Source organism: Phoxinus phoxinus (assembly GCF_949152265.1).
Source record: "Phoxinus phoxinus genome assembly, chromosome: 9".
In the NCBI taxonomy this organism is placed as follows: domain Eukaryota; kingdom Metazoa; phylum Chordata; class Actinopteri; order Cypriniformes; family Leuciscidae; genus Phoxinus; species Phoxinus phoxinus.
The window spans coordinates 28,713,934-28,730,481 of NC_136884.1; the positions used below are offsets into that span (position 1 = coordinate 28,713,934).

At 39.4% G+C, this 16,548-nt stretch overlaps 1 protein-coding gene across 1 annotated transcript; it reads right to left on the reverse strand.

Annotated features, from left to right (window-relative positions):
* Positions 1–2,311: 2,311 nt before the first annotated feature.
* On the reverse strand, positions 2,312–12,642 carry hpxb (hemopexin b). Its single transcript, XM_079622568.1, has 10 exons — positions 12,508–12,642; positions 11,794–11,816; positions 9,164–9,295; positions 8,875–9,032; positions 7,646–7,799; positions 6,893–7,108; positions 6,675–6,767; positions 6,207–6,337; positions 5,905–6,052; positions 2,312–2,631 (listed from the first exon to the last, which is right to left on the reverse strand). The coding sequence occupies exons 1-10, from the start codon at positions 12,570–12,572 to the stop codon at positions 2,405–2,407; spliced, it is 1,347 nt and encodes a 448-aa protein (XP_079478694.1). The 5' UTR covers positions 12,573–12,642; the 3' UTR covers positions 2,312–2,404.
* Positions 12,643–16,548: the final 3,906 nt, after the last annotated feature.

Here is a 16,548-nt window from a genome sequence, read left to right on the forward strand (position 1 = left end):
CATACATTTAAACAAATTTTTCCCAAAAAGATAAAAAGGTTTATTCTAAAAATTAGATAGGTATATACAATTCCTTTAGATTTAACTTTGTAAGTATGTTAATCATGGTGAATTTCTTAATTTTTGCTATAAATTAGACTTTTCTATGTGGGACATGTTTTGTCCCGACTCTCAAGAATCAGTGATATATATATATATATATATATATATATATATATATATCACTGATTCTTGAGAGTCGGGACAAAACACGTTTTAAAAAACTTTTTTTTTAAATACACACTATATCAATTATAGTTATACGTTTCTGCAGAGAAAGGTCTTAGCTATTTAACCATGTAAAGGAACAGGTTCTAAATAAAAACACATTTTAAACAAATTTACATGTTTCCCTTCAGAACTGGATTTGTGTCAACTCCGTCAGACACACTAAAAAGTAAACAATTTTAATTCTTCCAATCCAACAAGAATCTAAAGTTCGGAAGTACATTGTAATAGTGTTTAGTTACTCTGATATGTAAAAAAAACACAATACATAAACTTAAGTTGTGATTTCACACTATTCTGAAACCTCAGATTTCTAAATATTTGCATTTTCAAACTTTGATTTTAATTTCAATATTGTAAAAACAAATTCCTTAAATAAATAAAACATAAGAGGATGTAGATCAGATGGTCCTTTATTACAAAAACCACATAAACTGAAGGAAGAATATTTTTTTCCCCAAAAAATTAACAAAAACATACATCCAAACGTCGAAGATCTGACGGTGTTGACGAAAAACTGACGGTGTTGACGAAAAACTGACGGTGTTGACGAAAAATATGTGCATTGCTGATTAGTGAACTGATGTGCTCTTTAAACACTACTACTAAAACTACTCCTTGTTATTAGAGTACTGAACTTACTGTAAAGCAAACTATAATAAACATATTGCACATACACCGTTTCAAACTGTTTTAAATTACACCGTTTTTCCCCCCAAAAAATAAGGGAAACCAGGGGCCGTGATAATTGTTTTTTTGGCCATATCGCCCAGCCCTTCACTGGCTTCTCATTTCTCTATCTCTGTCTCTACATATATAAATATATATATTAAAGTGCTGGCAAAGTTACACGTTACACAATAATAAGCAGACCACTGCCTGACCATTCTCTACAAGTCAGATGCATACGGTTAAATAATGTAATGCATGCTGTGTATGTGCATTTATGTGTAAATAAAACCCTGAAATAACAGTTTAACCCTTCACTATATTCACAAATAATATTATATTCGCACATTAAGAGGTTATTGGTGGATTTGTCAACTCCGTCATCTTACAGGTCAACTCCGTCAGACATAGAACCTGACGGAGTTGACGTCTGACGGAGTTGACGTAAGGGCATGTATTTTCCGCGAAAAAATGTATTGTACACTGGAGCTAGGTATTTTTTCCTCAGTTGCTAGCTGTCCCAATAACCTCACTAAAATTCTTAAATTCAATCCACTATGGTTTAAAAAAATGTATCTTAAAAGAAAGATGGTATTGACATGGTGCAGCTGTGACCATAGGAATATTGACATTGTTTGTCTAAAATATAAAAAAATTTACAAGGTACCAGAGCATGTGTGGTAGTACTGCATTCACCACAGGCAGGGGGATAAAAAGGGGTCCTCGGGATATAGCTGACCATGCTATTTCCTGATTTAAAGAGCTTTATAAAAATATCTGACGGAGTTGACAGAAACCGAGGACACAACTTTAATAGGCAGATTTCTATGGAAAATATTGTTTGATGTTCACTTCATGCATTGTTTTTTATATTTATACCCCTTATTTTTTATTTGATGTATATGTTTTCACAATTGTAGAGCTTTTTTAAAGTTTTTTGGGAAGGTTAATATTGTGACCTCTTGCTGAGGACAAGTGCAATAACATGGACCTTCTAACCACAGACCATACATTTAAACAAATTTTCCCCAAAAAGATAAAAAAGTTTATTCCAAAAATCAGATAGGTATATACAATTCCTTTAGATTTAACTTTGTAAGTATGTCAATCATGATGAATTTCTTAATTTTTGCTATAAATTAGACTTTTCTATGTGGGACATGTTTTGTCCCGACTCTCAAGAATCAGTGATATATATATATAAATTAATTCCCTTTTTTGGGCGATTTTAATATTCAGGCAATAATTGATCATAACGATTAATAATTATATATATATATTTCCCTTTTGAGCTATTTTGCTAAAAATATTAAAGGGTAAAAAAAATTCTTTGACCATACTAACAACCTGAGTGTACAATGAAAATTCAAAGATATGCCAGACAAGTGTCATTTTTATTAGCACAATATGCAGCAAAATCATTAGCTTATCAAAATGACTTATCAGAAGCTGTTGCCTTGCCTAGTCTTTAGTCTTCACAGCCAAATTTTTCTGGGGAGATCTTTTGAGGTATAGGTTTAATTCTGCTCATAGCTAGAATCATTGGGCTTTCATATGAATAGTATTCTGGTCCAATAAACACCTTCACACCATCAGCATCACAGAGGCCAGCATCAATTTTAGGGAAGGGAATAGGTATCTCCTTTTTAACAACTCGGGGTGTGGCCGCAAGATCAACTTCATACATCTTTTGACCTGAGAAGGAAAATCAGACAATTGTCATGTTGGGAACTCAGAGACACTTACTTGGGTAACCACAGTTCTCTGATAACAGTTGTGAGGTATCTGATAACAGATGGGAGGGCGTGAGCAATCCTGGAAGCATTATATGCCCCATGTCTGTCAGTTGACAGACCAATTAATTCTCAGTATATCTCTTCTACTTGCAACTGCAAGAAGGGAAGTGTGGAAGTGTCAAAATGGGATAGTGCATTAAGGACCACAGACAGATCCCACGGCGGAATCAGTGGCTTTGAAGTGGATGTTGACCTATGGTATTCCTGTCAATCCCCACATGGCACGCAGAAATTGTGACCAGATAAACCTTAACTGTTGAAACTGCCCTTATCCAACAGTTCCTGCAGAAAACAACACATCTGAAACTGAACAGAGGTAAAAGACAATGTGTCTGTGTGCGCACCACCGCTCAAAAACATTATATTTCCGATCATATGCTGAGTGAGTTGAAGCCACTCTCGCATTTAGAATAGTCTCAATCATCCTTGAAGGCAAACCCATAACCCTCAAGTTTTATTTCTCACGAGCCAGGCCCAAAGAGCCACTTTGTCCGGAGTCGTGGTAAAAATCTCCCTGTGCTTTTGAAAGAGGAGGTCCCTGCACAACGGGAGAGGCCAGGGGTGGTTGCACGGGAGTTGAATTATCTCCGTCAGCCACAATTTCCCTGGCCAGTTTGAGGCAATCAGTATGACTGAGTGACTGCATTACCTTACTCTTTTTAGTGTTGGTATGAGCCTATAGTAGGCTAGTAAAGCAGTGCGTTTGGCCAAGGGTGTGCTAGAGCATCCAAACCCATAGGTGCACCGTCTCTCACCAGAGAGAAGAATAGAGGGCAATGAGTGTTTTCATGCAAGGCGAAAAGATAAATAGCAGCTCGGCTAAATGTCTCCCATAACTGGTTCACCACTTGAGGATGGAGAGTCCATTCTCTGCACAGAGGATTCCCTCTGAACAGGAGATCTGCCCCACATTCTTTATACCTGGGGCATAAGTTGCCCGTAATGAATGGAAATGCTTCATGCCCCAGACAATCATGCCAGACTATGAAGTTGAGGAGAACCAATATGGAATCCATATTGTGAATGTCCAGCCTTGTGAAACCTTTAACAGGCACCCTATGGGAGAAGGGTTTGTCCCAGAAACGTTGCATCTCTGTGATGCATGCTGGGGTGGCTGGAATCAGCTGCCTGACTGCAGCCTCTTTCTATTATATGAATCCATCTCCGCACCCCAGTCGATAATAAGTTTAGCAGCCGCTCTCCTACACATCTCAATGAGGTCCAATTCCCCTGGCATGGGGGAAGGGGACTTACCCATGGCACTGCCAGGCCTAGAATAAAGATTAGGAGGGAGGTTATCTTCGTCTTCCTCCAAATCCTCTTCCAAGAGAAGACCAATCACCCCCTCCTCCTCTTTATCCCCTGCTAAGGGGTCTGATTCAAAGAGGGGAGAAAGTTCAGGAGAAATCTCATCCATTAACGTTCAGCAACATACCTAGAATAACGCCTCGTCCTTGAATAGTTTAGCGCCTACCCTTATGAGGATCTGCCGAGGATAGCTTCCAGATAGGATCTTCACAGGGAAGAGAACAAGAATGAAGTATGGACCACTAGCAGCGGTATATATTAGAGGCGGGCCTCTCACATCACTGTGGTGATTGGCCTGTCAGTTATCAGCTGTAATTGGTGCTTCCAGGATTGGTCACGCCCGAGGTGTCTCCCAAAGTGAAATATCATACGTATGTTTGAAAGAGAACCAAATGAAATTATTTTATATTTTTTAATGACAAAAATGCCAGGAGCAAGGAAATAGGAAACACAAGGAAACAGAACCGTGCTCACCAAAGAGACAACCACAAATGGGCAAGCCCTGACAAGGAACATGGGAAACACAAGGGCTTATATACACACAGGTATAATTGTCTAACAAGACACAGGTGCACACAATGGACCCCTTTTACTGTGATGACTTGTTTCCAGTTATCACCAGATAGCAAATCTAGTTAAGTTTTTCATAATTAATGAACTTACATTCATAATGCTATACTTTGTGTTATATTACCTTGGAAGTAAATTCTAAAAAACGCATTAACACTGCTGCTTGAGTGTTTATTATACAACAGCTGAGGAAGTCTTGGCAAGTTTCAAATCATTCTCTCTTCTTACTGCTGTAATCAATCTCCATATTGTTCCCTGTATTAAAAAAGTCATGGAAATGCTGTCATGGATTTTTTTTCTTTTGATATGGGAGCAAGTGGGAATACTAACATTATATTTGCTGTTGTCTCCCTTTCACCACTATAGAAGTTCACCTAACAAAGACAACTTCTGCTTCTGAGAACCCCGGAAATGTGAAAAGGGGTTCATCAGGAGATGACAAGGGGAATCAGGAACAGGAACTAGAAACAAACTAATCCATATAGGCCGTCCCTGCCTGTTCTCTCATGATCACAGAAACCTTCTTTTAGTTTCCGGCCAATATTGCCAAGATCCCTGTCATTACTAAAACTTCATGGCCTGTCGGAGCAGCTCTGACATGTATCATGGTTGTGCTTCGGGCGGCCCCAAGTTCAAGTCCCGGCTTGTGGACCTTTCCTGATCCAGTCCCCTTCTCTTTACCACTTCTCTTCCTGTCTACTCTATACTATCCTGTCTCAATGGAAAAAAAAACATTAAAATAATGGCCTGTCCAAGCTCTGCGAGCAACGGCATGGTCTTCAGCCCCACCGGCATCCACATGTCCCCCCCTCCGTGGCAATTGTCCCCCCCTACTTTGCCACCTCAACGTCATAATCTGCCTGCGTTTGCTGTTGTTTTAAGACTTTTAGTTTGTTTCTTGTACCTGTTTGCCCCTTGTTAATCCTTGATTGTTTCCATCTAGGCTATGTCTTGTTAGTCTTTTACCCTGTATATAAGCAATTGTTTCCTGTATTTATTGTATGGCCATGTCAATTTCATTACTGTTTAGAGGTACTCATTTCTGTTTCCATGGTTTCCTTGTTTCCTGATTACTATTCCTGCATTTGGATCCTTTGTCTCGTCTCTGAGAATTTTACAGCATTATTGCATGACACAGATCTTGTTAGGAATCACTCTAAGAAGTGAAGGGGACATTACATTTAAATACTTAGTAGTATTAAATCCTTAACTCATCTTGTCTTCACAACATCTATGTACTGTATATGTAAATGCTGATGAATGATCTGATAAAAAAATCACACATTGTTCCTACCTTGTATAAAGTATACAGTGTCCTGTTTTGGACACAAAAATGCTGCATCCACAGGGCCATCGATGCCTAGTTCTTCCTTCAGAGGTTTAGGGTAGCCCTCTATGAGAGTATAATGGGCTGCTGACTTGTAGATATAGACTTGACTACCCTATTTGCGTAAAACAAAATAATCTGTCACCACATGCTGAACACTGCCTCTTTAAAATGGTAAAAATTAAAGAAAATGGTTTGAAATGTCAAGCTAAAAAAAATAGCAATGGAAATCTATTTAAACCTTAGGTTCTTTTAAGTATTTAATTTACCTGGACGATGTACATATTATCGCCATAAGAAAAAACAGCATCCACTCCACCAGAAATTTCCTTCCATGACCTTGAAATAGGGAAACGGTGACTGCCATCTCGGTGTGTGTCCAAACGCAAGTACATTGCATCTGTAAGTATAGTATAGTTGTATTGTGCTCAAACTATAGATCAGGGTCCAATTCTCACTATTAACTAGAAGTTTTGCCTCAGTAAACTCATAATTACTGCTTTTTAATAGTTAGTAAGGTAGTTGTTAAGTTTAGGTATTGGGTAGGATTAAGGAATGTAGAATTTGGTCATGCAGAATAAGCCATTAATTCAGTATGTGCTTTATACGTACTAATAAACAGCCAATATACTAGTAATATGCATGCTAATAAGGAACTAGTTCATAGTAAGAATTGTTAAGTGAAAGTTTCACATATTAAAAGAAGAAAACATTTATTGCTATGATACTGTATTTACCATGGAATGCATATGATCTCCCTTTATCATCCGTGGTGACAGCATGCAGCTTGACCTCACTGCAGCGTAGCTTTCTTGCACCACCTCCATGACCTGAGGAACAATTTCAACCAGACATTAAGTCAAAAATTCAAAGTAAAATGAGATATAATAGAGATATACTTTGTGAATAACAGGAAAGCTCAGAATGGACATGAAAACAGATCTAAGTGACTCACCAAATCCTTCACCACACCTCATGAAGTAGTGTCGAACATCCTTAGGATATGTTCCTGTCACCTCTCCAGAAACAGGGTGGAATCTAGTGAAGTTGAAACCATGGAAACAGTAATAGTGCTCTAGCCAGCGAAAGGCAGATGTGCAGTTTGGCAAGTGTGTCCACATCTTCTTCTTAACTGTCTTTGTCTTGATGTCATAGCTGTAAGTTTCGTTTCCTGCAGAGGTTTATTGTGTTATATATTAATGTGCAAATCACACTCTATACTATAAGCAAAGCACCAAATTTGGTAACACTTTATTTTGATGGTCCGTTTTGAACATTCTGTTGACTATAAGCAACTTTTCTACTACATGCCAACTAACTCTCATTAGAGTATTAGTAGACTTTTTGCTTAATATCTGCTAACTCTTTATGATGGATATCTCCAACAGATATTATACTGACTATAGGTAACTTTGCAACTACATATCAACTTATTCTAACCCTAACCCTACCAGTCTACTAATACTCTACTAACACTCTAATGACAGATAGAAAACATTTAGGTGTAACATTAATTATAGTGAACAGAATGTGTTAAAGGGACCATCAAAATAAAGTGAAACCACAAATTCTGCGCACACAATGCTAAGATATACCCATAATAGGTGTATTCTTTCTGAGTATATAATAGCTTAATAAAGCCACCCAATCTTTAAATAATTAAATTGTCATTGTTGATGTGAATGTAGAGCATATATGATTCAATAACCTTTGAAGAACAGCACTGAATCAGTGATGCATTCTCCTTTGGGACACTCAACCGCAGCATCTAAGTGGCTGGGGATACCAGGAAACTCCTGCTGTATCTCCACAGGGTAGCCTTTCTCAAGGGTGTAGTTGTAAAAGCTAAAGACTTTGTCATCCTTAATAGAGAAATAGAAAATACTCATCAGTATTGAACTGCATGACTATTGTTGTTATATTATAGACTGTAGGCTTGGGTTTGTACAGTGTGAACACAAATATTTGAATAAGTTCTTAGTTGTGCAAAGAACAATTAAAGTTGATTTCAAATTGTTTTGATAAAGGTACTTTCTAGACCCCTTCACTATTGACGTCACAGGAAAATTCGCAGTGCGCAGATCAGGGTCAGAAAGTTCATTCAATCCCATTGAATTGTGTGTTAACCAGAGAATTTCTCGTCAAGAAAAAAAAATGTACTGTTGCGTCGTGGTCTGTGAAAATCGCACCAGTTGTGGAGTCAAGTTTTTCAGGATTTCCACAGGATCTCATCCGTTTAAAAAAAATAGACGACATCTGTGGCTGCAAGCTATTAAACGGGCAGACTGGGACAATGCTACGATCAAAGTGGTTCGTGTTTATAGTGCTCACTTCATATCAGGTGAAGTCATCCTTTATCATCCCTTTCTGTTAGATTTAACTCGAATGCCTGGATTGCATGAACAGTTTTCTGTACACTGACTAGTCTATAACGTTAAGCTATGCAGGTTAATAGTTTTGTAAATGTCATGGACCTGTGTCATGCTCTTAACACAAAAGTCATCGCCTATATCGCTATATAAAATCATCTGGACATGCCCAAAGACTACGTAATTATAAGCATCTAGCGGTTTGTAGGCTCTTAGTTTTTCGCGTATGTAAACACTCAGCTTGTCCACCAGATAGCTGTATATGGCGGGCCAGTGAATATCTGGCCACTTGTTAACGTTGTCTACCCATTCTGTTAGGAGCTCGGGATCAGGCAGACAATCGCCATTAGCTTAAACAAGTTTATTATGGTACTGTTACCATTCCTGTGGTGGCAAAGACAGTGCATACCGTGACACAATATGCCAGTCTATTAGCCGTGCCATTTTTCTGACCCCATGCTGCGCGCGCACCCAACCTAGGGGTTCGATGTTTACAAACATTGAAGGGGTCTATAGAAACATTCATGAGACAGCTGGTGAGGTACTAAATGTAACTCATAAAAAGCACCAGAAAAAAGTAGATGTGGTCATGAACACTGGCATCATCTTGATGGTGCATGCGGAAGGCTGCATCGACATGACCCAGATGATGATAGTCATCCAGTTCTTTAAAGATGCTGCTTGAGAGCTCAGCTGATCCGACGAAACCTTTCCATAGATGGTCACCTGAATATGAAAAATCAAAATCAAGAATGCAAAAAAAAAGTACATTAACTTTAACTCAGCCTGGCATGGCCATGTAAGGACATTTCTAATAGATTGTGAGGAATAATAAAAGAGGAATTATCAAAGTAGACCTTTGAAAAAGAAAGTGTTTCCTTTTTCATCGGGAGTGATGGCATCAAACTCAACGCCTTTACACCGGTCAGGTTTGGCATCATGGAGCTCCTCCCCTTTAGGATGTGATTGTCTCTCATCCTCAGGGGCATCTATTATGATATGATTACATGAATTTATCATTCAAGACATCTAGAGCATGCAGTAAATTCAATGAGTAAAGGTCTGAAATTTTCATATGCATTTTTTCGTATTCGTCATCCTTAAAATTTGTTGCGCACAGAAACCTGTCACACTGAGTCTAATACGTTAAAGGGGTGGTAAAATTGCATTTTCACAAGATGTAAAATAAATCTCTGATGTCCCCAGAGTGTGTGTGTGAAGTTTTAGCTCAAAATACTCCACAGATATTTTTATATAGCATGTTAAAGTTTTTGAGGATTTGCAAAAATGCACCGTTTTGTGCCTGGCCCTTTAAATGCAAATGAGCTGCTGCAGAGGGCGGGGCTTCAAGAGCCCCTGTGTGTTAGCAGCTGCGATTACCTCACGCAGACACACTAAAATGACAGAAACTGTTCTGCCTTTAATGTTAAAACGGAGTCAGACAAAGATGGAGAGACTCAAGAAGAAGTGACAACATGTAGAAGCAACAGGACGTCTCTGAATGGTTAGTTGATGAATTTATGTTGCTGATGTGGAGTTAACTATCTTCAATTAGGATATTCTGTCATGGTAATCTATAAATCGCTCGTATAGGAACTGTTGTGAGCAGGGCCAGAGTGGGACTCATTTTCAGCCCTGGAGTTTCATGCTTTAGACCGGCCCACTTTAGTTCCCGACTGACTATATTAAAATAATGTAATTAAACCCCCAGTATATAAGTCTGCAATAGTGCAGTGTTCTGTACAGCCTTGTAATTCATTGTATTTTTCAAAAATATTATTTTCTATTCAGTGCAATAGCCGTACACAGGGTTTTATAAATAAAGGTCCCAAAAGTGATCTGGCTAGGGGGTTTGGGGGCATATTAGTTTTCCACTGTATGCTCCACTGTATTAGTATTGTTTATGCTCACTGGGAAACACAAAACTAACGTTATCTTGCTATTATTGCGTTCCTTGTATGGGAGCTGTTTCAGGAAGCACGGAAGGGAGGGGGAGGGGACGGGATGAGGAGGAGGGAGGGTCTAGCTAGCTTCCGTTTAGTTTGACAATACTTCGAATGTCAACAAGAAGTGACGTCACCCAACTTCGCCTAGAGCATCTTTAAAAAGACCACCACCAATTTCCATGAACCAATTGATTCTGAACAGTTCTTTATTTTGGCATTTGCTTGTAAGGTGGCTCTGAATCTGGATCTCTGAATTCTCAAAATGCCTGCTACGGATGCGAAAAAACGCAGAAAATTTTACCCGATCGAAAAAAATTTTTTAATGACGGACAAAGGTTTCGGAGTGTGTAAACGCGATTGACACTACATGATGTCGTATTTATTTTTCGGACTCAGTGTAGACCTTTAAGGTCTTCCACACTGCTTCCGAAACCTTCGTCCATCTTTAAAAAATTCGGACTGGTTAAATTTTTTGCATTTTCGCATCTGTATCGAGCATTTTGAGAGGTGTTTTGACAATTGACCGTTCGCAAAGACCCGCCCCCCTTTGATATTGTCGCTATGCCCGACAAGCTACGCTGCTCTCATGCCACACCATGTTCTCACGCAGTGAAAAATACATCGCGGAGCAGAGAGGTGACTGACAACACGCTGACACACAGGTTTACCAGCTTACTTTTCGGTTACTTTTGATATTAAACGTATTAAACAAAGTATCACCTTTCAAATTTGGTAATTTTTTTAAATACATTTAAACAATAAATACCCTTTTGTGGCTCTTTAATGTCTGTCAGATCGCTGTAGAGCATCAGTTAAAGCTGCTCGTGAACCGATCATCTTTTCCTTCTAGTTCATTTATAGCATCGAATAAACATGAATGAACATAAGAAGGAATGTTGTTTTAACCGCGTAAAGGCGTCAGTATACTCCGCTTCTCAAGTTCAAATTCTCCCATGTTAATCTACTAACTCTCCTGATTGCTTTGTCCGACAAAATGGCGGATAGCGAAGTATGATTGGTCAGATCACCTGTCAATCAAGCTCCCTGCGAAGGGTCAATTCGCTCTAGTATCACTAGCAAAGCATCAAACTAAGCCACTGACATCCTGAAATAAATTTTCTCTCTACGCAATCTCAGGATTGGATGGACCCAAATTTCCCCCTTCTTTTTAAGAGAGAGGTCCTCACTGCTTGACGACTCCATTTTGTATTATCCTGTGATTTATTTTCCCGCAACAAATTAATTTATACACATCGGACTCAAGTGCGCAAGGTTTCCGTGCGTAACAAATTTTTAGGAAGACAAATACTAAAAAACCATATGAAAATTTCTGACTCAGTGTGCAAGGACCTTAAGTATACTGCCATTGCACATCCAGTCTATTGTCAAACATAACACATTTAACCCTTAACATACCATCAGCATAATAATATGTTAATAGTAAAAAGCCTCCAGTGTGGCGAGAAGAATTTAGCTATTTTTAAAACATCACCAATTTCAGAAAATCTGAAAAAACTGCAGTGATAGATGTTCATGCTTACCTTTTATCATGACATCATGGTGGCTGAAATAAAGAAGGCAGTTTCAGTGATTTAAGCTTTTAAGCTATAACTATAGGCAGTGGCGTAGGTTTGATTTTGAAATTGGTGGGGACAGGGACATCAATATATAAATATATTTTAAGTTCTGATCAAAATTATTGCTAGGGATATATCAGTGTCACTGGACATAGCATTCCTACTAAATTATACGCCCCTAAGTCTATAGGCTATATGAGTGTATAACCCATTAAACAAACATGAATTAAGCAAGGACAATATGAAGCAACATAAATACAAATGTTGATGTGGACTTTAATCAGTCAGTATCTGTGTTATTGATTGTTCTGCAACAGCGCAAACAACGATAGCCCACATTTAAACTTACAAGCAAACAGAGGTTTATGGAAATATACTGGCCAAATATGAACTAAAATAGCTTTCTGCAGAATATATGTGATTATGAAAAACTAAGTATATATATATATATATATATACATATACCGGTATATATATATATATATATATATATATATACTTACTTGTAATATATATATATATATATGTGTATATATGTACTGTATGTAAGACAGAGTGCTGTGATTAAACTAATACTTATTTGTTCCAATGCACTTGAGGATCTTTAGAAAACTAAAGTCGGTTTTGGATATTTGAAGTCTTTTCTAGATAGAATATGATATTGTATCAGATACTCACGCTGGAGCGGCGTTGCTCAGAGCTAGAGCCAAGCATACACACAGGGAAAGAAACAGCGCTGTCATGATGAGCTGTCCAGGTTAGCTGAAAAGACACTTAAGTAGGGACTACCCCGGGCCTTTATAGTGGCGCTCTCAGTGGGTGGATACGTTGGAGTGCGAGCTGTAATACTTTGGTAAACATGACCAAAGTTACCGACAGAGCTGGCCAGAACAGGGGAGAAGATTCCATTATTACAAAATCCCCATTTTAGAAAATAAATCATTAATCATATTAACCCTTGTGCTGTGTTAAAAACCCTATAACACTTGTGATGTTCCCGGTCAAAAAATTGCTTACAAATCTCTTGTTATGCTACGTTATCACCAAACATTGCATTCACTCTTTTTGTCAGCTTGTTTTCTTTCAATTAGGACAGGTTTCGTATTTATTTTTGGGAACTGATCAATCATACTCCTTATTTATCTGAGCTTATGAACCTCCGTTTTTGAATGAAAAAAAGTGTTATTTGTGGATAATTTTGACAATTTTATATAAAATATTTATTACACTAGTGTGCCTTAGTGTTTAACCAGGAAATTAGTTTTTAAATGTTTTCATTTTGTACGAAATGGCACAAAGTCACACTTGTATATAAAAAAATAGCTTGGTTGTGAGACCGCCAGATTTAAATTTAAAAAGAAATAGGTGAGAATGTGTTGGTTAGCTTTTCAGATGTATTAACTAATATTACAGGTTTGAACTACGGTACTTTTTAATGTTTAAACTTTTACTATGGTAACTTTTTAATGTTATGTTAGCTGGCGCCTTTTTGTTGTATTGTTAGTTTAGCAAAATCTGCTTTTTGTTTTATTGTTAGTTTAACAAAATCTGCTTAAGACTATTGCAGATATAGATATTCTTACATGTGCCTAACTGCGGTTGCAGGCGGTCAGTCAACTTGCTCTTGAATTAGGGTGACCACCTGGTTATTGCTCTGTTTCAGGACAGTAGATTTAGCTGGACACGTGTATCAGAGATAAATGTACTACTATTATACTATGTAAATATTGATGTACATTAGTTGGAAAGCCTATTTGCCATCACTTTGGATGTTTGTTTTTTTTCTATTTACAAATCGAAAATTACATAAAAAACTGGAAACCATTAGTAGCTCAAGACAATTATTGACTAAAATATCCTCCTAAGAACGCCTCCTGGCGTTCCCAGACTCCCTTACCCGTCGATTGTAATCATCGATAAGGGAGTGATCCAGGATGTCTCGAGCAGGAACCCAACTTCTCTCCTCCGGACCGTAATCTTCCCAGTCCACCAAGTACTGAAATCCGCGTCCCCTCCGCCTAGAGTCCAGAATACGGTTAACCGAATAAGTGGTCTCCCCATCTACGAGTCGCGGTGGGGGAGGAACCGGGACAGGCGGATTAATGTGAGAATGAAACACGGGTTTGATTTTGGAGACAAGAAAGGCGGAATGGACCCTCCTGTACGCGGGAGGTAACTTGAGGCGGACTGCCACTGGACTAATAATCTTGGTGACAGTAAACGGGCCAATAAATTTGGGTGCAAGTTTATTGGAGACGGTGCGCAAAGGAATGTTCTTAGTTGAAAGCCACACTTTTTGACCCACGACGTATACGGGAGGCTTTGACCTGTGGCGATCGGCCTTGGCCTTGGTGTGCGTCCCCACCTGGAGTAGAGTCTCACAGGCTCTAGTCCAAGTGCGGTGACACCTCTGAACAAAGGCGTGAGCGGAGGAGACCGCAACCTCGGATTCCAGACTGGGAAAAATAGGTGGCTGGTAACCTACACTACACTCAAAACGGAGATAGGCCCGTGGCCGACACTGGCAACGTGTTGTGGGCGTACTCCACCATAGAGAGTTGTTGGCTCCATGAGGATTCTTGGACACCAAACATCGCAACGCTCTTTCCAAATCTTGGTTGGCTCTCTCGGTTTGACCATTGCTCTGGGGGTGAAACCCTGAAGAAAGACTAACCGTCGCCCCCAGTAACCTACAGAACTTTTCGACTCCGGCCTCCTCTACTCCGTGTATTTCTCTGCACAGGACCCGAGCACCCCTGGTTTCGTTTACCCCGACACCGACACAGCACCATGGACCCTGGATGATGCCACAGCAGAAGACACGAGCCAGGACCAGAGCAAGGACCTCTCCGCCCCTCCCGGTCTTCGAGATCTCCACCCGGAACCGCTTCTCCCCTCTTCGCGAGACGGAACGCGACGACGCTGTGATCATCGGCAGTTCCATGGTCCGGCATGTCCGCGCTACCTCAGGTAAAGGTATGGTGCGCACTTACTGCTTTCCTGGTGCTCGTGTTCTCGATGTCGCTGCGCAGGTCCCCGAGATCCTGAACGGTGACGAGCGCGTCGGAGCTGTCGTGCTGCACGCGGGGGTGAACGACATCAGGCTGCGGCAGACGGAGGTTCTGAAGAGGGACTACAGGAGCCTGATCGAGACAGTACGCAGAACATCGCCTGAAGCAAAGATCGTCGTGTCTGGACCGCTTCCCACGTACCGACAAGGACAAGAAAGGTTCAGTAGATTGTTTGCACTAAATGAATAGTTGATGTCATGGTGTAATGAACAGAGACTGCTCTTTGTAAATAATTGGAATCTGTTTTGGGAGCGACCTAGGCTCTACCGTGCTGATGGCCTGCACCCCAGCAGAATCGGAGCGGCTGTTCTGTCGGACAACATCTCCAAGACGTTACACACCATATGACTAGTAAGTCAAAGTCCAAATCACATTCTTTGCTGTCCCAAATTAATTGATATAAGTACCAGTGTAGAACACTATATAGAAACTGTGTCTATTCCTCGTTTAGTGAGGCCAAACAATAAATCTACTGCAGGATCTAAGAAAAATCTAATTGTGATTAAACCAGAAAATCTCAATATTAGTGAACAAAAACAATTTCTAAAGCTAGGTCTTCTAAACATTAGATCGCTTACACCTAAGGCGGTTATTGTAAATGAAATGGTCACTGATAATAGCTTCGATGTACTCTGCCTTACTGAAACCTGGCTTAAGTCTTAATGAGTCCACTCCACCAGGATACGGTTATAAGCATGAGCCCCGTCTGATTTGTCGTGGCGGCGGTGTTGCAACAATCTATAGAGATATTCTTAATGTTACTCAGAAAACAGGCCACAAGTTTAATTCGTTTGAAGTACTTGTTCTAAATGTTACGCTCCTAGATGTAAGAAAGAAATCCCTATTATCTCTAGCCTTGGCTACCGTATATAGACCGCCAGGGCCTTACGCTGATTTCCTAAAAGAGTTTGCAGATTTTCTCTCAGATCTATTGGTCAATGCCGATAAGGCAATAATTGTTGGAGATTTCAACATACACGTTGATAACACAAATGATGCGTTAGGAGCTGCGTTTACAGATTTATTAAACTCCTTTGGGGTCAAGCAAAACGTTAGTGGTCCCACTCATCGTCTTAATCATACTCTAGATTTAATTATATCATATGGAACCGATCCAACCGATATAGATATTATACCGCAAAGTGATGATATCACTGATCATTACATGGTAACTTGCATACTACGTACGGTTGAAATGTGCCATGTTGCGCCACGTTATCGACCAGGCAGAACAATCCTTCCAACCACTATAGATAGATTCTTGAATAGCTTACCTGATCTATCTCCGCTCCTCAGTGAACCCAAACAAACAGAGGAACTAGAGGAAATGACTAGCAGTATGAGCACCATTTTCTCTAGTACATTAGAAACTGTTGCACCAATTAGATTAAAAAAGGTTAGAGAGAAAACTAAAGCACCATGGTACAACAGTGCTACGCATGTTATCAAGAGAGAAACTCGTAACTTAGAGCGCAAATGGAAACAAACTAATTTAGAGGTCTTTAGAATCGCGTGGAAAGACAGTATGTCACGTTATAAAAAGGCTCTAAAAGCAGCCAGGTCTGAGCATCTACGCAAACTAATAGAAAATAACCAAAACAATCCAAGGTTTTTATTTAACACCGTGGCTAGATTAACAAATAAACAG

Bases quoted from the DNA above. Each gene is read 5' to 3' on its own strand.
- hpxb (XM_079622568.1), bottom strand. From the start codon at position 12,572: ATGACAGCGCTGTTTCTTTCCCTGTGTGTATGCTTGGCTCTAGCTCTG. The intron at 9,296-11,793 runs GTAAGCATGAAC...ATATCATAATAG, and splicing joins CCATGATGTCATGATAAAAG to ATGCCCCTGAGGATGAGAGA. The intron at 6,338-6,674 runs GTAAATACAGTA...CTATACTTACAG, and splicing joins GAGATCATATGCATTCCATG to ATGCAATGTACTTGCGTTTG.